Source organism: Callionymus lyra, chromosome 9, assembly GCF_982586985.1.
Source record: "Callionymus lyra chromosome 9, fCalLyr1.hap1.1, whole genome shotgun sequence".
Taxonomy (NCBI): Eukaryota; Metazoa; Chordata; class Actinopteri; order Syngnathiformes; family Callionymidae; genus Callionymus; species Callionymus lyra.
In genome coordinates this window covers 20,435,807-20,454,573 of record NC_141826.1, presented here as the reverse complement: position 1 = coordinate 20,454,573, position 18,767 = coordinate 20,435,807, and the positions used below count along the sequence as shown (strand labels likewise).

Sequence of the window (18,767 nt, the reverse complement as noted above, 5' to 3'; positions counted from 1 at the left end):
CAACAGACTTTATTACAAGTCTATGGTCTTACAAAACCTATTTATTACCAGGTTAGAGTCGTATAAAAATACCCGGGGATATGACGTCACAGGCTCAACCGCTCTTGTGAAAACTAGACTCAGTGGTTTAGTTACGAGGATGTATAGTCAACCGGTAAGATAACGTATACATCGTTTTGAAGTTATTAGATGATATGATGGTTTGAAATATCATATATTGTATGAGCAATATTTCTAGATATTTCATTGTGTGTGTATTCATTGAGGAGTATAGGCATCAGTTATGTGTATAAAACTTCTAAACTCTTGTTTTGTTTGCATGCTGTGAAGTAAATACAACAGTTTACACAGGCTGGGAATATTGCTTTAGAGTATAAAGTTTATCTACCTATATCTACATTGTTTTACTCAGTCAATAACTCAACATGGTTATCCTGATACTAAGAACTCGATGCAATGCATTAAAATGGTGTATTTATATACATATATATATTAAAACAATTAACCAAAATGTATTTTTAGTTTAAATTGGGCTTTCTGTAATTATGATAAACAGGAGATAACATGATAAAGAAAGAACGTATTCCATTTCTAAATTATATTTTGCCTCTGGCACCGAAATTGGATAGAAGTGCAAAAGAAAGATACTTCTATGAGCTCAAGATGAGCCAAAATTAGAAAGTTATAGATAGATATATACTTTATTGATTCCTTAAGAGAAATTATTTTGTCCAGCAGCAATAAATAAAACATCCATCCTTACAAACATCCATAAATACATCAAATACATTCAATAATTTACGTACATACACAAAATATACAATTATTTATCTTAAATAGTTATCTTAAGAGTAATATTATTGCTATATTTGTCATTTTAATTGATTTAATTGTATTCTCTTTTTGTTCAGTTTATACTAAGGATGGGCAAAAAGAGAAAATACATCAGCTTTATGGTCGCTGATCCATTTGTAGTACAGCCATTTAACCTCAAGAGGGCGATATTCAGTGGGAAATAGGTCTCAATCGCAGGATTTGTTTCAGCTCTTCTAGAAGATCCGACTCTTTCACCCGCTAACTCTCTTTCTTTTCGACCACGTCACCGCCTTTTCTGGATGAATCAAACACACGCGTTGTTTTCATAAAGTGTTATAGACGTTTAATCCTATTTTAGGTGAATATGTTACCTTTTACACGGTGTTTACGAATCGTCGAACAATCCGGTTCAATGCACCGACTCACTCACGAACGGCTCGCGAGCGGCTGGAGTGACCGCGGCTGAAGCAGCATCTCTGCCCGCAGACCTGGTCCTCCTGCCCGGTCTCTCCTCCACTGATCCACATCCAAGTGGGGGGTTAGAAAACACCACCGCGACTCTGATGTATATCCAGCTGCCTCCGTTCGCCTGGATCTAAAAAAAAAAAAAGAAGGGAGAGAGGAGAGACGAGCCATGTCGGCGCCCGGCTACACCAACGTCAGCGGCTACAACCAGAGCTCGACCCCGAACGGCGGCGCTGCGCCCCCGTACCAGAACGGTGAGCAGGCCGGAGGAAACGGTTAGCTCGGCTAGCATTAGCATGCTAACTAGCGACACCTGTTCTCCTGATAAACTACAATATTTGTATGGAACGCCGACTTCATACTTATCCCTGGCGTTAATGTATACATTAGCAGGACATATTTGAGGTTTAGGTTTATTTTTTATTTTTGTTGATAATTTGACGTGAAGCTGTGACAGGAGTTAGCCGCTAACACACTCACTAGTTTGATTCCATATTACTAGAAAGCTTTATAAAACACGGAATCTGCTGAAAAAAACTAAACAATAATAAACAATTGAATAGCCATGACGTGTTGTTTAGAGCTACTAACTAGGTTACTAACTTGTAATAACACCAGCAATACATTTTATTTTTTTTATTAAATCCTCATTATCACTGGCTTCTTTTTGTGAAATCCATCTTTCTTGACTCCTCTCCAGGTCCGTACACGTCTCCAGAACCAGCTGCAGGTTGCTATAGAGCCCCACCCCCACAACAGAACCACCCCGGCATCCCGGTCCACGGCACACCTGCTCCCAACAAAGCCTCCATCGCCAACAGTGACCCGGGTAACTACTATCAAAACAAGCCCCAGCAGCATGTAGCGCCCGGACCGTACCCCAGCTCCGCTCCTCCTCCTCCGGCTCAGTTCTACCCCTCAGGTCCACCGCCTTCAAACGCCCAGTACCGACAGCAGCAGCAGCAGCCGCCACATCCGCCTTACGCCACTCCGGGTTCCTACTATGGACAATATCAGGCCCCTCCAGCACAACAACAACAACAACAACAGCAGCAGCAAGCGCCGCAGCCGAGTCTGGTGCCGGCTCCCTCAAACAATTCCGGGGTGAAGCTGTACCCCATCGTCTCCTACCCATCCGCACCCGGAAGTAGCCAGTACGGGACTCTGAGTTCGTCCCAGACCACCTCCGCTCACGGGGTGATGCCGACACATGTGAATGCACCGTTACATCATTACAGCTCACCCCAGCAGAGCGCCGCCACACCGTTGCATCCTGGGTACAACACGGCTCCGGCAGTCAACGGCCAAGGAGGCGCAGGTAACTAGGCAACATATTTGTGTATGTGTGTGTGTGTGGTCTGGACTAGAGCTGTGTATTTGCAAGAATCTGGCGATAGGATACGTATCACGATACTGGCGCAACTATACGATATGAAGTGGCACATTGCGATACTGTAGTAACGGGGATATATTTGTGTTGTAGTTTTGTCCGAGTACTTGACTCTGGTGTTGCTGAATTTTAGGACCACATGACTCTTGACGAAGTCGTAACTGATTTAATTTGTTTTGAAACCAAAATATGTCCAAACTTCAGCTTTAAAAGCTGCTGGAGACGACTGTATCCTCTCGTCCTCAGTCATCGTCGAGGTCTTGCAGGATTTCAATGTTCATTTAGCTGTGATAGTGACTGCTTTCACTAGCGGCAACACAAAAATGGACAAACGGTGTGAATATTTGCATTTTATTTGTAAAACAAAATAGAATTATTTATTTTAACACACAGTATTAAACTATAAGCGAAATATGGTTACACATTAGATATGATATGGAAGCTTAAAATGAAATGAATAAATCTTGAAAAATAATCGATACAATGCCGTCTAATATTTATACAGCATCTTGCAAAAATAATATTGCACTGTATCTCCATATTGATATTTTTGACACCCCTAGTATGGACCTTGACTTCTACCTTTTACCACTACAGGCCAAAACCACTACAACCAGAGTCAGCAAGCTGCTTACAACTCCTACAGCGGGGCCCCTCACAGCAGCAGTAGCGCTGGCGGGAACAGACCTCCCTCAGGGACTCCTTCTACTTCGGTCCATTCCTCTCCTGGTCACCAAGGTAAACATTCGTTCAGCTCCAGCATTCTAATGTTGTGGATTCACTCAGGAATTTTAAAGCTGTTTATTGAATTGAACTTTAAATTAACTTCTAAAAAGCAATTTAAATACACAGGAAATTATTATATTAACAAAAGATTCTTAATTTGTCGGGTCCCCAGCAGTTAGGGAGGAACGCAATCTGATTGGCCGAACCTCGCTGAACCATTTTTTTAGTCATTGCCGAAGAAAATAAGTATTGACTTCTTTATGTATCACAGAAGTTATTTTTTTGGCAACACAAGAACAGATTGTGATATTCCTCAGATGATCAGCTCAAACAATAAACACAAAACGTTAAAGGAAGGTGTGAACGTGAAGATAAAATTAACGAATAAAGTTTATTTCAACTTAATAATATAGAAGCACAGTTTAACTAGACTGATCGTGTTTCTATGTCTCGATACCAAAAGTCACAGATGATTGTATCAGTGTTTCCTGTATCTACCCAGCGTTATTTTTGGATATGTCACCGTGAACAACTTGATGCTGTATATGAACGAGCATGGATTGAGTGAGAGGGAAAAAAAGGTGTCAGAAATACAAATTAATATGTGTTTAAAGGTTAAGCTCCGCAACCATGTGTGAACAACATATACGATCACAGCTGCTCTTTCAAACGTCTTATCTCTTGCACCCAATTTCACACTTGCAGGTGCAACAGCTGCCACTTCAGACTTCTCTCTCTCGACCTTTTTATTCATTAAAAAAAAAGAGCAAATGTGCAGCAAAGAAAGGTTATAGTTTGTATGCCTAAGATATGTATATGCATGTTTTAATGTAGTTGTTATTTTCATATGCCTGAGAGAAATGGAAGAGAAGTCCCTCACAGATGCCAATGAAAGAGTCAATCAATGTCAACGTAGGTGACGGGAAAGAGATTCTATAGATTTTATTCTTACGTCCAAGTTGACGGATGATTCAGGAAAAGGGGGGAAAAGGAATTCGAAACATGAAAACCTACAACTCATCTGTATAACTACCAAATATCAAAAGTAAATTCATAATACTAATAAGATTAATAACTAATCACATATTTGAATAAAACTACATCCTAATTTTTTTTTAAACGGTCTAAACGGTAATAAAAAAGAAAACGTTGATAAATAACGGCATGTAATTAGTATTTACTGGTGGAGCATATATATAATTGTTTTAGTAAATACAACAAACAAAATTATAATTGATTGATTGATGCACTTTTATTCTTCCCACATTGGGGATATTTGGGTATTTCACAAAAAAGATTAAACATACTGTACTTACACATTACGTTAAGACACACACGTATAAGAATATAATAATAGTCATAAAATACAAATAAACTAATAATACATAATAATAATAAAATAATAGTGTTGTTTTAAATAAAATAAAGACAATAATAAAGTAATATATCAAATATATCAACAAGAAAAACATGGATACAAGTGCATACTGCAAAAGTAAAAAAATAATGTCCCTTTTTCTTTTATTTGGAGGATATAACAAGTTAAGTAAAAAAAACAATGCTAAAGATGTTTTCTGTTCTCTCTGGTTGTTGTGTTCATTATGGTCTGGAGAAGACTTCAGGTCCAGGCGTTCACTTCTCTCCTCCCTCCGACAGTCGTTCAGTACGGATACGGTGCTAACGGAGCAGCTAGCTCTGCCCCGACAAGCGCCGCCGGCCCGACTGCTGCCCCCTCGTCGTCCGGCTCTGAAGAGGACGAGGATGACGAAGACGACGACGATGATGATGACGATGATGAGGAAGCAGGTCTGCTCTCCCTTTTTCTCCTCTTCCCTAACAACCCCCCCCTAAATCCACCCCTTCTTTCCACCCCTGTCCTCTTCTCACCCCACACTGAACCATTTCTGTCCAGCATTGATTTCGTCCTGACCTCTGGTCTCTTCGTGTACTGTGTACTGTTCATACAAAGGCGGTCCTGTAACATCCCAACCTTTTTTTTGTCCTGAGAAGGATCTTATCAGGAAGCGTGTAGCAGTTAAATTACTGTCTTACATAACACAACCTCACATAAAACCAGATTATGGAAGAAAGAAGAACAGTTTAGTTGAAGGTTTTTTTTTTTAAATCACCGTCAGTGTAGTGCTCGTGCAAGTGATGCTGCAATGTCCTGGATGAGTAGTGCACCAGGACTTTAGTAGAACTGTATTACAAGACCCTCAGATCCAGACGGACTAGTCGAATCTGGTCCATGTAGCATCCGTGTCAGGGATGCTGTTGAAAATGTTTGACACCACCTAGTGGTCAAAGTGTAAACTCGTTCTTGTACATGAAAACACTAGTGTTGGCAGTCAAATGTCAACACCAGCTGATTAGTCCCTTCATCACTGAATCGTAAAATATAATATATTTAACTGTATTAACTCTTATGTGTCTCTTATGTATTAACTAATGTACTTAATAATTCAGGAATAAAAAAAACTCAACTGCCTGTGGATAGAAGGAATACAGGGAAATATTGGGGGGAACTCTTATAAGTAAATGTGTGTTTTTATTGTTAGATGGTGTGGATATCTATTAAAAAGTAGTTTAGAGTCTGTTTCTATTCAACATCAAACTTTTATTGGATGATTTAATTTAGCCAATATTTCCTTCCAGATCTCTGGCTCTTGTTTCACAGTCAAAAAGCATAACTAAGTTGTGACCTCAAACCAAAAACGCAAATTCTTATAGAAGCTCCCTTTCATGACTCAACATCTTGTGATCGACTTTTCCAGCCCGGGGGGGGGGGGGGGGGGGGCACGGATCTTTACAAAGGAAGAAGTCCTCAGTCCTCCTCAACGGAAGATAATCCTCTCGTCAGTGGCTTTAGTGAGATAATTGGATCCCGTTCTGACCAATGAGCTTCTTGCCAGCGGCCTGTTGCGCCTCGGCCTGCTGCCGCTCTCAGCGGATTAATGGATTCATTCAAATATTCTGCTTGTAATCTTTCCCCCTCTGAAAAAAAAAAAAATCAATCCACTGAGTTCGGGAGGAGACTCGACTTCAATCTCACGTAATGGACCTCGTCGAGGAAAAGGCTTTTCTCAGAGCTGCAATCGTTTAATGAAGAGGAGCAGCTATCATCCAAAGAGAACCTCAAAATGAGGAGGAATTAAAACTAAAACTTGAGTAGGAGAAGGAAAAAAAATTAATTAAACATGTAGGAAGTTATATTTTATAGACTTATATCAGTGCCTCCTGGAAAATGATCTGTACAAATGTTGAGTTGTTTTGATTGAAATGCTGGAGGGAATTCTAAGAATTTGATTATTTAAATTATTTTTTAAATTCAATAGTTTATATTTTGAAACGTTTTAATTAATTGAAGAAGATATTGAAATTAAGAAAATGTTGGCACTATTATACTTTATATTGTATTTAAAAAATGTATTAATAAAAAATATTGAATTTAGAAATTTTATAATTGAATTATTTCGATTATTGTTAGCTGTTTCAAAATTTTTGAAATATTAAATTTTTTAAAATAAATTAATTGCATTATTTATTTACTGTGCCACTTAATCTCTTTATATATATATATATATATATATATATATATATATATATATACAAAATAAATCCACATTTAAATACAGAAATTAATTAATTTAATTATTATAATTATACAAAATTATATGTGTAAAAACGAATTTTGTCGAAAAAAGTAAACAGTTTCAACATTTGAAATGTTAAAGTTAATCATATTCTGAGGGTACTTAAGTACTTCCTATTTTTCCTTTGCAGTCACGCACCTCAAAAGAGTGCATGGAATAGAGGAAAAAATGAATCGATGTTCATTCAAAAAAAATTTTTTGCCGTCACCTGACGTAATAGCTATTGCTTGAGGTACTGACCACTGCGGGCTGAGGACACGTGCACAGACGTGTCATCAGATGTTGCATCTCAATGAGTCTCAATCTTCTCATGTGTCTCGTCAGGGGGCGACACTTCCTCCTCCTCCTCCACCGGCAGCGCCTCACCGGTGCCCAACAGCTACGACTCCCTGGAGGGGGGCAACTACCCTGGTAGGTCCTGGGTTTTGTTTACGGGTGAGGGGGTAACTTGTGCTTCTCTTAAACCACTTGAAACGATAACTCTTGTCTCACAGACTCCATGCCACCCTCCACTGATATGAGCAATCAGACAACACCCTACGGTAACTATGGTTACCCAAGCATGCAGCCGGGTTATCAGCAGGGACCCCCTTCTCACGCAAACGTCGCCCCCACTCAAGACCCCTACGGACAGCCGAACTACCAGCACTACTCGCAGGTGAGTTACAGGGAAAACCTTGTTTCTCGTCAGATAAATATATCTTATCGTTCTACTGTCTGTTTCCCAGGGATTCCCAAACTTCTCGCAGCTGTCGGCGGCTCTGGGGGGGCTGAGCGGGGTCCCCGAGCTTGAGATGGAGGCCCTCAGGCCCGTCAACCTGCAACAGGAACGTAACCTGCTGCCCCCTCGACCCCTGGAGGCCCCAGAACCAAACCTTAGCCCCGAGCTGAAGAAAGTCAACTGCAGTCCACAGTATGTTACAACAAGATTGTCCCAGTTATTGTTTGTGTTTCACTCTTTTTTCACTAGTTAACAGATTTATTTCTTTAGTTAACTTGAATTGAAACGAGCGTCTGGACGTGTCAAGAGTCACAGGCTAATGTTAAGTCAGAGAAAATGCGGTCATTTTTTGCAAAACCTTTCAGACAGTAATAATCAACACAATCAAAATAATCAACATACATTTAATAAGAATGTTTTTTTTCTTTGCGGTCCAGAACAAATTACATCAAATGACTTCATCTAATGAGGATGATCTGAAAGTGTGATGATGCCATAGAATCCTCCTAAACCAATGACCATGTCATTATTTCTATACCAGTAGTTTATATTAGTGGTCTGATGAAGCTTCATAAAGCAGTGTCATTGTTTTCAGAGTCCACTAGATGGCGGTATCTGCACTATTTTCTTTTTTTTTTGAACAACTGTTCTAATGAAACATTACATCATTTTTAAACTGATGGCGCCACCTACCGACCTCTGAAAACATGACACTGTTTCATGAAGCTTCATTAGACCATCACTAGTTGATATAGTTGTGTAGTTCAGTGTCCTTCAATTGCGTTTTAATGTTATAATCACAATATTTGTAATATTTTGAGAGGCAATAATTTCTCACAAAATGATAAAATGGTATTTTTTGTTTTTCTAAATACATTTGGACAGAAAATAGCAAAAGAAAATTCAAGTTTCTATATTATAATTATATACATTCAAAAACAGTAATGACTTGTAATTAAGTACACATTTAATTTCTTAAGGCAGTGGTCTCCAAACTATTTTGGCCCGACCCCCATTTTGACTAGACAAATAAAAATCAATGCTCTATGTTTTTTGTTGTTATATTCTACACCTTCCTACATTTATTTTGCTCTCTAAGAATGTTTTTTTTTTTTTTTTTTTTTAAACCTTGATTAAGAGGTAAACATTCAGCTTAGTTGTCAGAAAGTGAGTGAAAGTTTCCTGATATATTTGATTATAATTTATTACCTGACCCGGAGAGTGTTATTTGGTTACGTGAGGCTTTCTGTTAAACAATACATTTTTACATTTAAACTGACCCCGACCCCCATCAGAGAATAGACAAGTTTGTGGCCCTCACAGGGAAACGTCTTGAGGCTTTGGATTATCTGTCACAAACTAAAAGGCTTCATCTCGAGCCATACTTCAGTGTGTTCTGACGTCTTGAAGGGATTTGCTTCGGTCTAGAAAAAGTCAAATAAAACGTTTATTTCACCAAGTTATTAAAGTCTGTCATAACTTCTGTGCTCAGAACATTCAGGTGTACGCTCACCAGCATTCCCCAGAACCAGGCTCTGCTCAACAAGGCCCGCCTGCCCCTCGGCCTGCTGCTCCACCCCTTCAGAGACCTGCAGGTAAAAGGAGGTCTGAACGTCGTGGAAACTCCTAGAACTTTGTGACCATTTTTTTCTTGGTCTTCCTCTCCCGCAGCAGTTACCGGTCATCACGTCCAACACCATCGTGCGCTGCCGCTCCTGCCGCACCTACATCAACCCGTTCGTCACCTTTCTGGACCAGCGCAGGTGGAAGTGTAACCTCTGTTACCGGGTCAACGATGGTACGTCAGTGTGTTCTTTCAAAATAAAGTAACGCAAGAGACTTAAGTTTGTTTTATTTTCTCTCGCTCGCAGTACCCGAGGAGTTCATGTACAACCCGGTGACCAGATCTTATGGAGAACCGCACAAGAGACCGGAGGTTCAGAACGCGACGGTGGAGTTCATCGCCTCCTCCGACTACATGGTGAGTCGCTCGTCATCTTCGTCTGTTTTGTTTCATGACTAGAAGTTTAAACAGTAACCATTGCTTGAGTAGGATTCTGATCTTGTCCTCTAACGACTTGTACCCCTCTCAGCTGCGCCCCCCTCAACCCGCCGTCTACCTCTTTGTACTCGACGTGTCGCACAACGCGGTGGAGGCCGGCTACCTGAGGTACTTCTGCGAGTCTCTGATGGAGAACCTGGACCGGTGAGTTTTTGCTTCCAAGCTTGAGTTACAGCCACAGTTTACGACATGATGACATCTTTCCAGCACGAAGGACTATAAAACAGACACGAATAAACAAACTGAGATGTTGATTTAAAACCCTTCAACATATTTACAACAATAAACTTTCGCTCCTGGACTTTTATTAAGGACTTGTTTACTGGACTCTGTTAAGTTTTAGTCGCTGTGGTACGACTTGAAACATTCTTGATCTGAAACTATTTTTTTCATGATGGTTTTGACTCAAACATGTGGAACAACTTGTCTCAAATAAAATCCCTTTCTAACACAATAAACAAGGTCTCACTCCCTCTCGGTGAACTCATCACTGAAACTGCATAATACTTTATTTGAAAAGTGTGACTTTTGCTTTCAGCGAGTACTTTTAAATCGAACAAAACATGTGTGAACTGAATTTAAACTAACATTTCTTTTGACAGTTTTGACGCAAACATGGGAAACGATTATAAACAAGTATGCTGTGTCTCAAATGGCATACTTCTCTTAGTATACTAGAAGTTAGTATGCATCAGGATAGTGTACATACTAACTAGTATGCAAATTCTCAACAGATAGTATGTCTCAAATCAAACACTGTCGCTACACACTAACAGGAAATGACGCGACAGCTTCTTCTTCTACTACTATTTAACGATGGTTTCAACCAACTGTTTGAACACTATCGCCACCTGCTGGCAGCACGTTTTGGAAGTTTGGAAAAAGAAATAAAGAAGAAATATGAGAATTGAAATATTAGCCAGATATTTACGCTGGTATCAGCAGTGAAGACGTCTCATTCTCCTACTGCTGCTGAAAATGCACCTGTAAGTATATGAATATATATGCATATATATATGACGTAACTTCCGTTTAAAACGTCATTAAGATGGAGCCGTTTAGGGTGTTTAGTGTCCATCGATCCATCCTCAGTTTTGTGGGCGTTTTATTACGCCAATTTAGTGTTTATGGCACACTAAATTTCGCATACAGACAGAGTACGCAAGTATGCGATTTGAGACACAGCACTAGTTTTCAAAGTCAAATAAACCACTTTCAGACTCACTTCATAACGCGATAAACGCTCAAAAGCTCATTCCACACTCCCCTATGTCTTACCCCCTCTCAGTGAACTCAGAGGGGAGCCGGGAGACAAAGGCCGCATGAGACCTTAGCCTTGATCTCTTAATTCAGATTAAGTTTGAAGGGGCTTTTGATGTGATTCACTAATCCTGTCAAGTAACTCCACGTTTCACTGACGGTGACCTTTACACTCCAGGTTACCTGGAGACTCGCGCATGAAAGTGGGCTTCCTCACCTTCGACAGCACCATCCACTTCTACAACCTCCAGGAGGGTCTGTCGCAGCCGCAGATGCTGGTGGTGACGGACATCGACGGTCGGTTGAAGCCTCGGAACGACACGCCTCGTACCTTTATCTATATCGGCTATAATTGAACTTTTGTCGACAGAGGTTTTCATCCCACATCACGACAGCCTGATGGTCAGCCTGAAGGAGAGCAGAGAGGTAAAAATAATCTCATCATTGACCGAACATTACACTTTTTAATGTTGTGTAGTTAAGTCTGTGTGTGTCCTTTTTATCCTCTCTTAACTCGTCCAGCTGGTGACCGATCTGCTCAAGTCTCTGCCGGGCATGTTCAGCCAGAGCACAGAGACCCACAGCGCTCTGGGTCCGGCGCTCCAAGCCGCATTGAAGCTCATGTCGCCCACGGGGGGTCGGATCACCGTGTTCCAGACGCAGCTGCCCAACCTGGGCGCCGGACTGCTGCAGCCCCGGGAGGACCCCAGCCAGCGCTCCAGCAACAAGGTCCCATGACCTCTTGACCTCTCTAAGAGTGATTTTTTTTTATTAACGCCGCTCTTCTTCATCCAGGGCGTGCAGCATCTCGGCCCGGCCACCGACTTCTACAAGAAATTTGCACTGGACTGCTCGGGTCAACAGATCGGAGTGGACCTATTCCTGCTCAGCTCCCAGTACTCGGACCTCGCCTCGCTCGGTCAGTTTTACTCCTCGCGTCCTTGAGCTCTGCATGAGTTGGATGTTTAAGAAGTAAGATCTTAAGTTGAGGTGCGTTGAGGTTAAAGACGTATAACAATTATTTATTTTTCAAATGAGAATTAGACTATTTTAGGTTCAGTCTTGGAGCGTAAATAAAGGATTTAATATTTATTATGTTTATCAGTGATTCACCTTCAGTTTTTTTGAAACCTTCTCGTGTCCTTCTCTACCTCCTCCCTCAGCTTGTATCTCCAAGTACTCGGCCGGGAGCATCTTCCACTATCCTTCATTCCATTACATCCACAACCCAAACCAGCTGGAGAAGTTCCAGAAGGACCTGGAGCGCTACCTCACCAGGAAGATCGGCTTCGAGGCAGTGATGAGAATACGATGCACCAAAGGTGAGACTGTCGTGTGTTTGTGTGTTTGTGTGTTTGTGTGTGTCTGTGTGTGTGTGTGTGTGTGTGTGTGTCTGTCTGTTTCTATGTGATGGTGTTTCTGTTTGTGTGTCTGTCTGTCTTCAGTGTGTGTGTGTGTGTGTGTGTGTGTGTGTCTGTCTGTTTCTATGTGAGGGTGTTTCTGTTTGTGTGTCTGTCTGTCTTTCAGTGTGTGTCTTTGTGTATTTGTCTGTCTGTCTGTGGTAGTTTGTGTGTTGGTCTCTCTGAAATGCACAAAAACTAAGACACACACTGACAGAGTGTGTTTCTGTGTGATTGTCTGTCTGTTTCTTTGTGTGTCTGTCTTTGTTTTGTGTGTGTCATTGTGAGTGTTTTTGTGTTAGAGTGTGTCCGTCTGTTTCTTTGTGTGTCTGTCCGTGTTTTGTGTGTGCCAGGGAGTCTGTTTCTGTGTGTGTGTCTCTGTGTAAGTGGTTGCATGCTTATGCTTGTGTGTGGATTCTTGAGTGTTTGGTTTTTATTTTCAAATCACTAATTCTCAAACGTATATTCCTTTTTTTGGGAGTTATTTTTCTTTTACTGCAGTTCTTGTTCCATTTCTTTTCCTGTTGTTGTCAATGGAACCGCTCTTTACCCCTTAAATTATCTATTGATTTATTCTACCTTGTTTTTGTGTGTGTGTGCTTATCGGTTTGTGCTTGAGTCAGTGTATATGTAACGTTTATTTATTTAATTTTGTTGTTTAATGATAATAACATCGAGCACTCATCGAGCACTAGTCGATTTAATGCTGATCAGCTTGACACTCGTTCCCACTGCAATGAAACGCCTCTGTTTGTGTTTCTGCAGGTTTATCCATCCACACATTCCACGGGAACTTCTTCGTTCGCTCCACTGACCTGCTGTCTCTGGCCAATGTCAACCCGGACACAGCCTTCGCCGTCCAGATGTCGATCGAAGACTCTCTGGCCGACTCGTCGCTGGCTTGTTTCCAGGCTGCTCTGCTCTACACTTCCTGTAAAGGTGCGGCCACACATGTGAACTCTGACCTTAATCTCACAGTACTAAGTAAATAAGTAAGTAAGTAATATTTATTTATATAGCGCTTTTCGAGACCAAGGTCACAAAGCGCTTAAACAATCAAAACAATACTCAAAAAGGTACATACTTTAAAGATAAAGATAATACTGAGAACAACACAGGAGTTCGAGAAATTCAAGGAAAAGCCTGAACATATAGAAACGTCTTAAGATGTTTCTTAAAGGAGTCAGTAGATCCATCAAGCGCAAAGAGAGAAGAAGATCGTTCCAAAGCTTAGGAGCAACAGCCTGAAAAGATTTCTCTCCTCTGGTCCTGAGCCGTGTGCGTGGAACCATAAGTAGATTCTGATCCACAGACCTCAGAGCCCGAGCTGGGGTATAAGTCTGGATCAGATCACTGATGGAAGGTCTGACCATGAATAGATCTGAAAGTAAGAACCAGAATTTTAAAGTTGATCCTAAAAGAAACTGGAAGCCAGTGAAGAGTTTTAAGGATCGGAGAAATGTGATTTCTTCTACTAGAGCGGGTCAGAATTCTCGCTGCAGAGTTCTGTATCAACTGCAGACGAGACAGATCCTTCTTGTTAAGACATGAAAACAAACTGTTACAATATTCCAGACGAGAAGAAACAAACGCATGGATTACAAGCTCCAGATCATGTTCCACACAAACACAAGAAACATCTGTGACATTTAAACTATTTTTTATAATGCAGGAACACAGTTGTGAGTTCACTGAGAGGGAGTGAGATATGGTTGTGAGTATTGGTGTGTAATGGCAAGAATCTGACGATACTATACGTACGGTATCACAACACGATATATCGTGATACTGTAGTAACAAGGATATATGTGTAGTATTGTCGAGTACTTGACTCTGGTGTTGCAGAATTTACAGATCACATGACTCTTGAAGTCGTAACTGCTTTCATTAGTTTTGAAGCCAAAATACATCGGCTTTAAAAACTGTTGTTTACATAGACAAACATACACATCCATGGCCACAAGAAGAAAAACACAAGCATACACAAACACACATGAGCACACACATACACAGACAAAAATGCAGAAGTACACAAACACACATAGGCACAATGACACACACTCACAAGCAAAAGAAAACAAACACATGCAAACACACACATACATTTACAAACAGGCACAGACACAAAAACACAAATATGCACACACAAAGACGCACGTTCACACACAAACACACTGACTGCTGGTGTCAACTGTATCCTCTCATCCTCAGTCATCACCGGGAGAAAACGACTGCCATGAACGTTTACAAAAATTCCAATTATTTTACTTTATACAAACTTTATTGAAATATAAACCATAAAAGATGATTTAAAAGGTAAAAAGAACCCGAATCGGTAGAGTATCGTAAAAAAAAGTTTGATAATTAAAGTCAAATATTGTAAAAACTCTAACTCTCCTGACAAATGTTGAAGTCGTCCTCTCCAAGTAAGTCCATCACCATGTTTTCAACTTAATACTTTTTAAAGTCCTTCCCCGTCTGAAATCTGGGCGAACGAGAGGTTACGAGAGCGGAGTACATTATGACGTAATAATGGCTTCTCTCCTCCAGCCAGCTGTAATCATGTCCCCCATTGTTTATACAACGAGTCCCTTGGAGGTGGAGATTTACAGGATTGATGACACGCAGTAACAAACCTCAATGTTTGCTCAACCACAGCAGAGTGGAGAGTGGGCGTGGTTATGACTTAATCTCCTGAAAAAAGTGGGCGGGGCTTACGATACTTTTCTAACGTCAATATTTCCATGAAAAGAGAGTTTTGTTGAGTAACGTGAAGAAACTGGTCGACCTGCAGGAAAAAGACGGATCCGAGTTCACACCATGTGTTTGCCGGTGGTCACGCAGCTGAGCGACGTGTACGCCGGCGCCGACGTCCAGGCCGTCACGTGTCTCCTGGCCAACATGGGTACGACACGCTCTCCCCCCCGGTCACCTCAGCTCTCGTCGCTCTAACCCTCAAGTGTCTCCACGTCCAGCCATCGACCGCTCCGTCGGCTCCAGCCTGTCGGACGCCCGCGACGCCCTGGAGAACGCCGTGGTGGACCTGGCGAGCGCCTACAAGACCAGCGTGTCCAGCCTCCAGCACTCCGGGCTCGTGCTGCCGGCCAACATGCGCCTGTTCCCGCTCTACATCCACGCCCTGCTCCGACAGGTGAGACGCACACCTGGCGACCCACAGGACCCGCGTTTTTAACATCCACGCCTCGTCCACAGAAAGCGTTACGGACGGGAGACGGCACGCGTCTGGACGAGCGCGTCCACGCCATGTGCGAGTTCAAGACGCAGCCGCTGCAGCAGCTGATGAGGATGGTTCACCCCGACCTGTACCGCCTGGACAGCATGTCGGACCAGGTCCGCTCCAGACGCCGCCACCGAGTCCCACACTTTTTTCTCTAACCTCCCTTTTCTCATGTAAACCTGCAGGGGGCGCTGCACCTCAACGACACGCTGGTCCCTCAGCCTCACCTGCTGCACCTGTCGGCGGAGCGGCTGAGCAGAGACGGAGCGTTTCTGCTGGACTGTGGCAGCGTAAGTCATGTGATCGCGTCGCCAGGAAAGGTTTTGAAACCACGTGTCTCTCTCGGCAGGCGATCTTCTTGTGGGTCGGAAAGTGTTGCAACGAGATGTTCATCAGGGACGTCCTGGGATACCCCAACCACGCCTCCATCCCCCCCACCATGGTGAGCGTTGTGTAGTTGACGCTTCGGAGTGACAAACATACACAAGAAGAAAAACACAAGTGTACACAAACACACATGAGCACAGACGACAGTGTATTTGCCGAAGTGCACTAACACACAGACACAATCACACACAATCACAAACAAAAAAAAACACACACAGATGCATGCAAAAACACAAGATTGCAAACACACACATACATTTACAAAAACACAAATATGCACACACAAAGACGCACATTCACGCACAAACACAGTTATTTACTCACGTAGAAAGACACACAAAAGGTTACACATGGATACAAAGAAACTTGGAGACACACATAAAACACACATGAAGACACACATGCACAGACACGGACACATTCGAAGACATGCACAGAAATACACAAGCCATATTAACACACACATCAAGACACACATACACACCTACAGAAACACACACATGATTGACACGATTGATTTATGACACGCATAAAGAAGACACATTTACACAAAGACATACATACAAAAAGACTGCATGCATAACAGCACATTTAAACTGACACACATACAAAAAGACACGTACACAAAGACACGCATACAAAAAGACACATACATAAATACACAAAGACACACATACAAAAAGACATGCATACACAGAGACACACATACAATAAGACATACATACAAAAAGACATGCATACACAGAGACACACATACAAAAATACATGCATACACAAAGACACACATACACTAAGACACGCATACAAAAATACATGCATACACAAAGACACACATACACAAAGACACGCATACAAAAATACATGCATACACAAAGACACGCATACACAAAGACACGCATACAAAAATACATGCATACACAAAGACACGCATACAAAAATACATGCATACACAAAGACACACATACACTAAGACACGCATACAAAAATACATGCATACACAAAGACACACATACACAAAGACACACATACAAAAATACATGCATACACAAAGACACACATACACAAAGACACGCATACAAAAATACATGCATACACAAAGACACACATACACAAAGACACGCATACAAAAATACATGCATACACAAAGACACACATACACAAAGACACGCATACAAAAATACATGCATACACAAAGACACACATACACAAAGACACGCATACAAAAATACATGCATACACATACACAAAGACACGCATACAAAAATACATACATACACAAAAACACAAACAAGGACGACAGTGCAGTTCTGACCCATGTGTGTATTTCAGAGTCACATTCCAGAGCTGGAGACGCCACTATCAGAGCGCGTGAGGGCCTTCATTGATTGGCTGCAGGACAACCGCGCCTTCTGCTCCTCTGTTCATGTCATCAAGTAAGCCCCGCCCACTCACCAGAATGACTCGCTATCATTCGTTGTCTCTAGTCATGTGACTCTAGAAACAAAACCCTCTCGTCCAGGATCAACGCTTTTATACAACAGCAGTGAAATGTTACGTAACGTTCTTAACTGAGACCTATGCAGCTTGAACGTTTTGAGGAGCACCTACCCCTCCTTTAAGGTGATCTTACGCTGGTCTCGTCCTCACAGGGACGACGCCTCCACCAAGGCCACCTTCTTCCAGCTGCTGGTGGAGGACCGCTCCGAGTCGGGCCCCTCGTATCAAGAGTTCCTGCAGCAGCTGCAGCAGCAGGTGTGCAAGTAGACGCGGAGAACGGGTCGAACCAAAACGAGCGAAGGACGGCGACCTTCGCAGCGGCGGCGTTCCGGTCAAAACGGCGGAGACAAAGTCGAGCCAACAGGTGCCGCTTTATTTTTGGAAGCCGTGTCTGTGAACCTGAGCTCAACACTGGAGTCGTCGACCTTGAACGAACACTGAAGAAGAATCGTGTGACGACGACGACGAGTGTCTGTTTTTATTTCTTTGTAACTACTGACAGAAGAAGAGTCTTTTATGTGCGATAATTTATCAATCAGCTTATTAAAGAAAAGAAAAAACAAAAGGAGTGTTGTGCGCTTTGTTCGTGTGTGCGTGTGTGTGTGTGTGTGTGTATCTGTATGTGTTGAGGGAGGATGGATGGATGGATGGATGGATGGAGGGATGATGGAAAGAAAGGGTGGAGACTTCAGGGAGATGAATCCAGTAAAAATACCTAATAAAAAGTACATTTACACTTTTCAAACGTCAACAATCAAACGTTTTTTCCTGGAAAACTTAATTTTTTTTAATAGTTTTTTTCATTTTTATTTATTATTACTGAATATATAATGTTGTATAATCTTACCTAATTTTGTGTTAGTACATTATATTTTTATATATATATATATATATATATATATATATATATATATATATATATATATATAAATAACAAGGAATTTATCAGAGTCCTCTGTAACAGAAAAGGAATTTGTTTTGGTGTCAGTACAGAATATAAAAATGAAATAAGAGATTGTGAAATAAAACAACACAAATTAAAATAAAATAAGAGACATTACCATAAAATGGAATAAATAATTAATAATTAATTTAAAAAAAACAAGATGGATGGAAATAAATACAATAAAATAATAAATAAATACAAACAAA

At 41.4% G+C, this 18,767-nt stretch overlaps 1 protein-coding gene across 1 annotated transcript; it reads left to right on the top strand.

Moving 5' to 3' along the window:
- The first annotated feature begins 121 nt into the window (after window positions 1-121).
- Window positions 122-18,154, top strand: sec24b (SEC24 homolog B, COPII coat complex component). The gene is made up of 25 exons (XM_087798876.1): window positions 122-154; window positions 1,303-1,535; window positions 1,982-2,599; window positions 3,269-3,409; window positions 5,054-5,203; window positions 7,375-7,461; window positions 7,545-7,708; window positions 7,779-7,963; window positions 9,264-9,366; window positions 9,443-9,569; window positions 9,643-9,752; window positions 9,865-9,977; window positions 11,272-11,390; window positions 11,464-11,519; window positions 11,616-11,822; window positions 11,889-12,012; window positions 12,257-12,415; window positions 13,259-13,432; window positions 15,288-15,398; window positions 15,469-15,644; window positions 15,707-15,844; window positions 15,917-16,021; window positions 16,081-16,173; window positions 17,448-17,551; window positions 17,768-18,154. The coding sequence occupies exons 2-25, from the start codon at window positions 1,451-1,453 to the stop codon at window positions 17,880-17,882; spliced, it is 3,564 nt and encodes a 1,187-aa protein (XP_087655002.1). The 5' UTR covers window positions 122-154; window positions 1,303-1,450; the 3' UTR covers window positions 17,883-18,154.
- Window positions 18,155-18,767: the final 613 nt, after the last annotated feature.

Coding starts and splice junctions, on each gene's coding strand:
- sec24b (XM_087798876.1), top strand. CDS start 1,451: ATGTCGGCGCCCGGCTACACCAACGTCAGCGGCTACAACCAGAGCTCG. Junction 7,964..9,263: donor AAAGTCAACTGCAGTCCACA/GTATGTTACAAC, acceptor TTCTGTGCTCAG/AACATTCAGGTGTACGCTCA. Junction 16,174..17,447: donor CCTCCATCCCCCCCACCATG/GTGAGCGTTGTG, acceptor TGTGTATTTCAG/AGTCACATTCCAGAGCTGGA.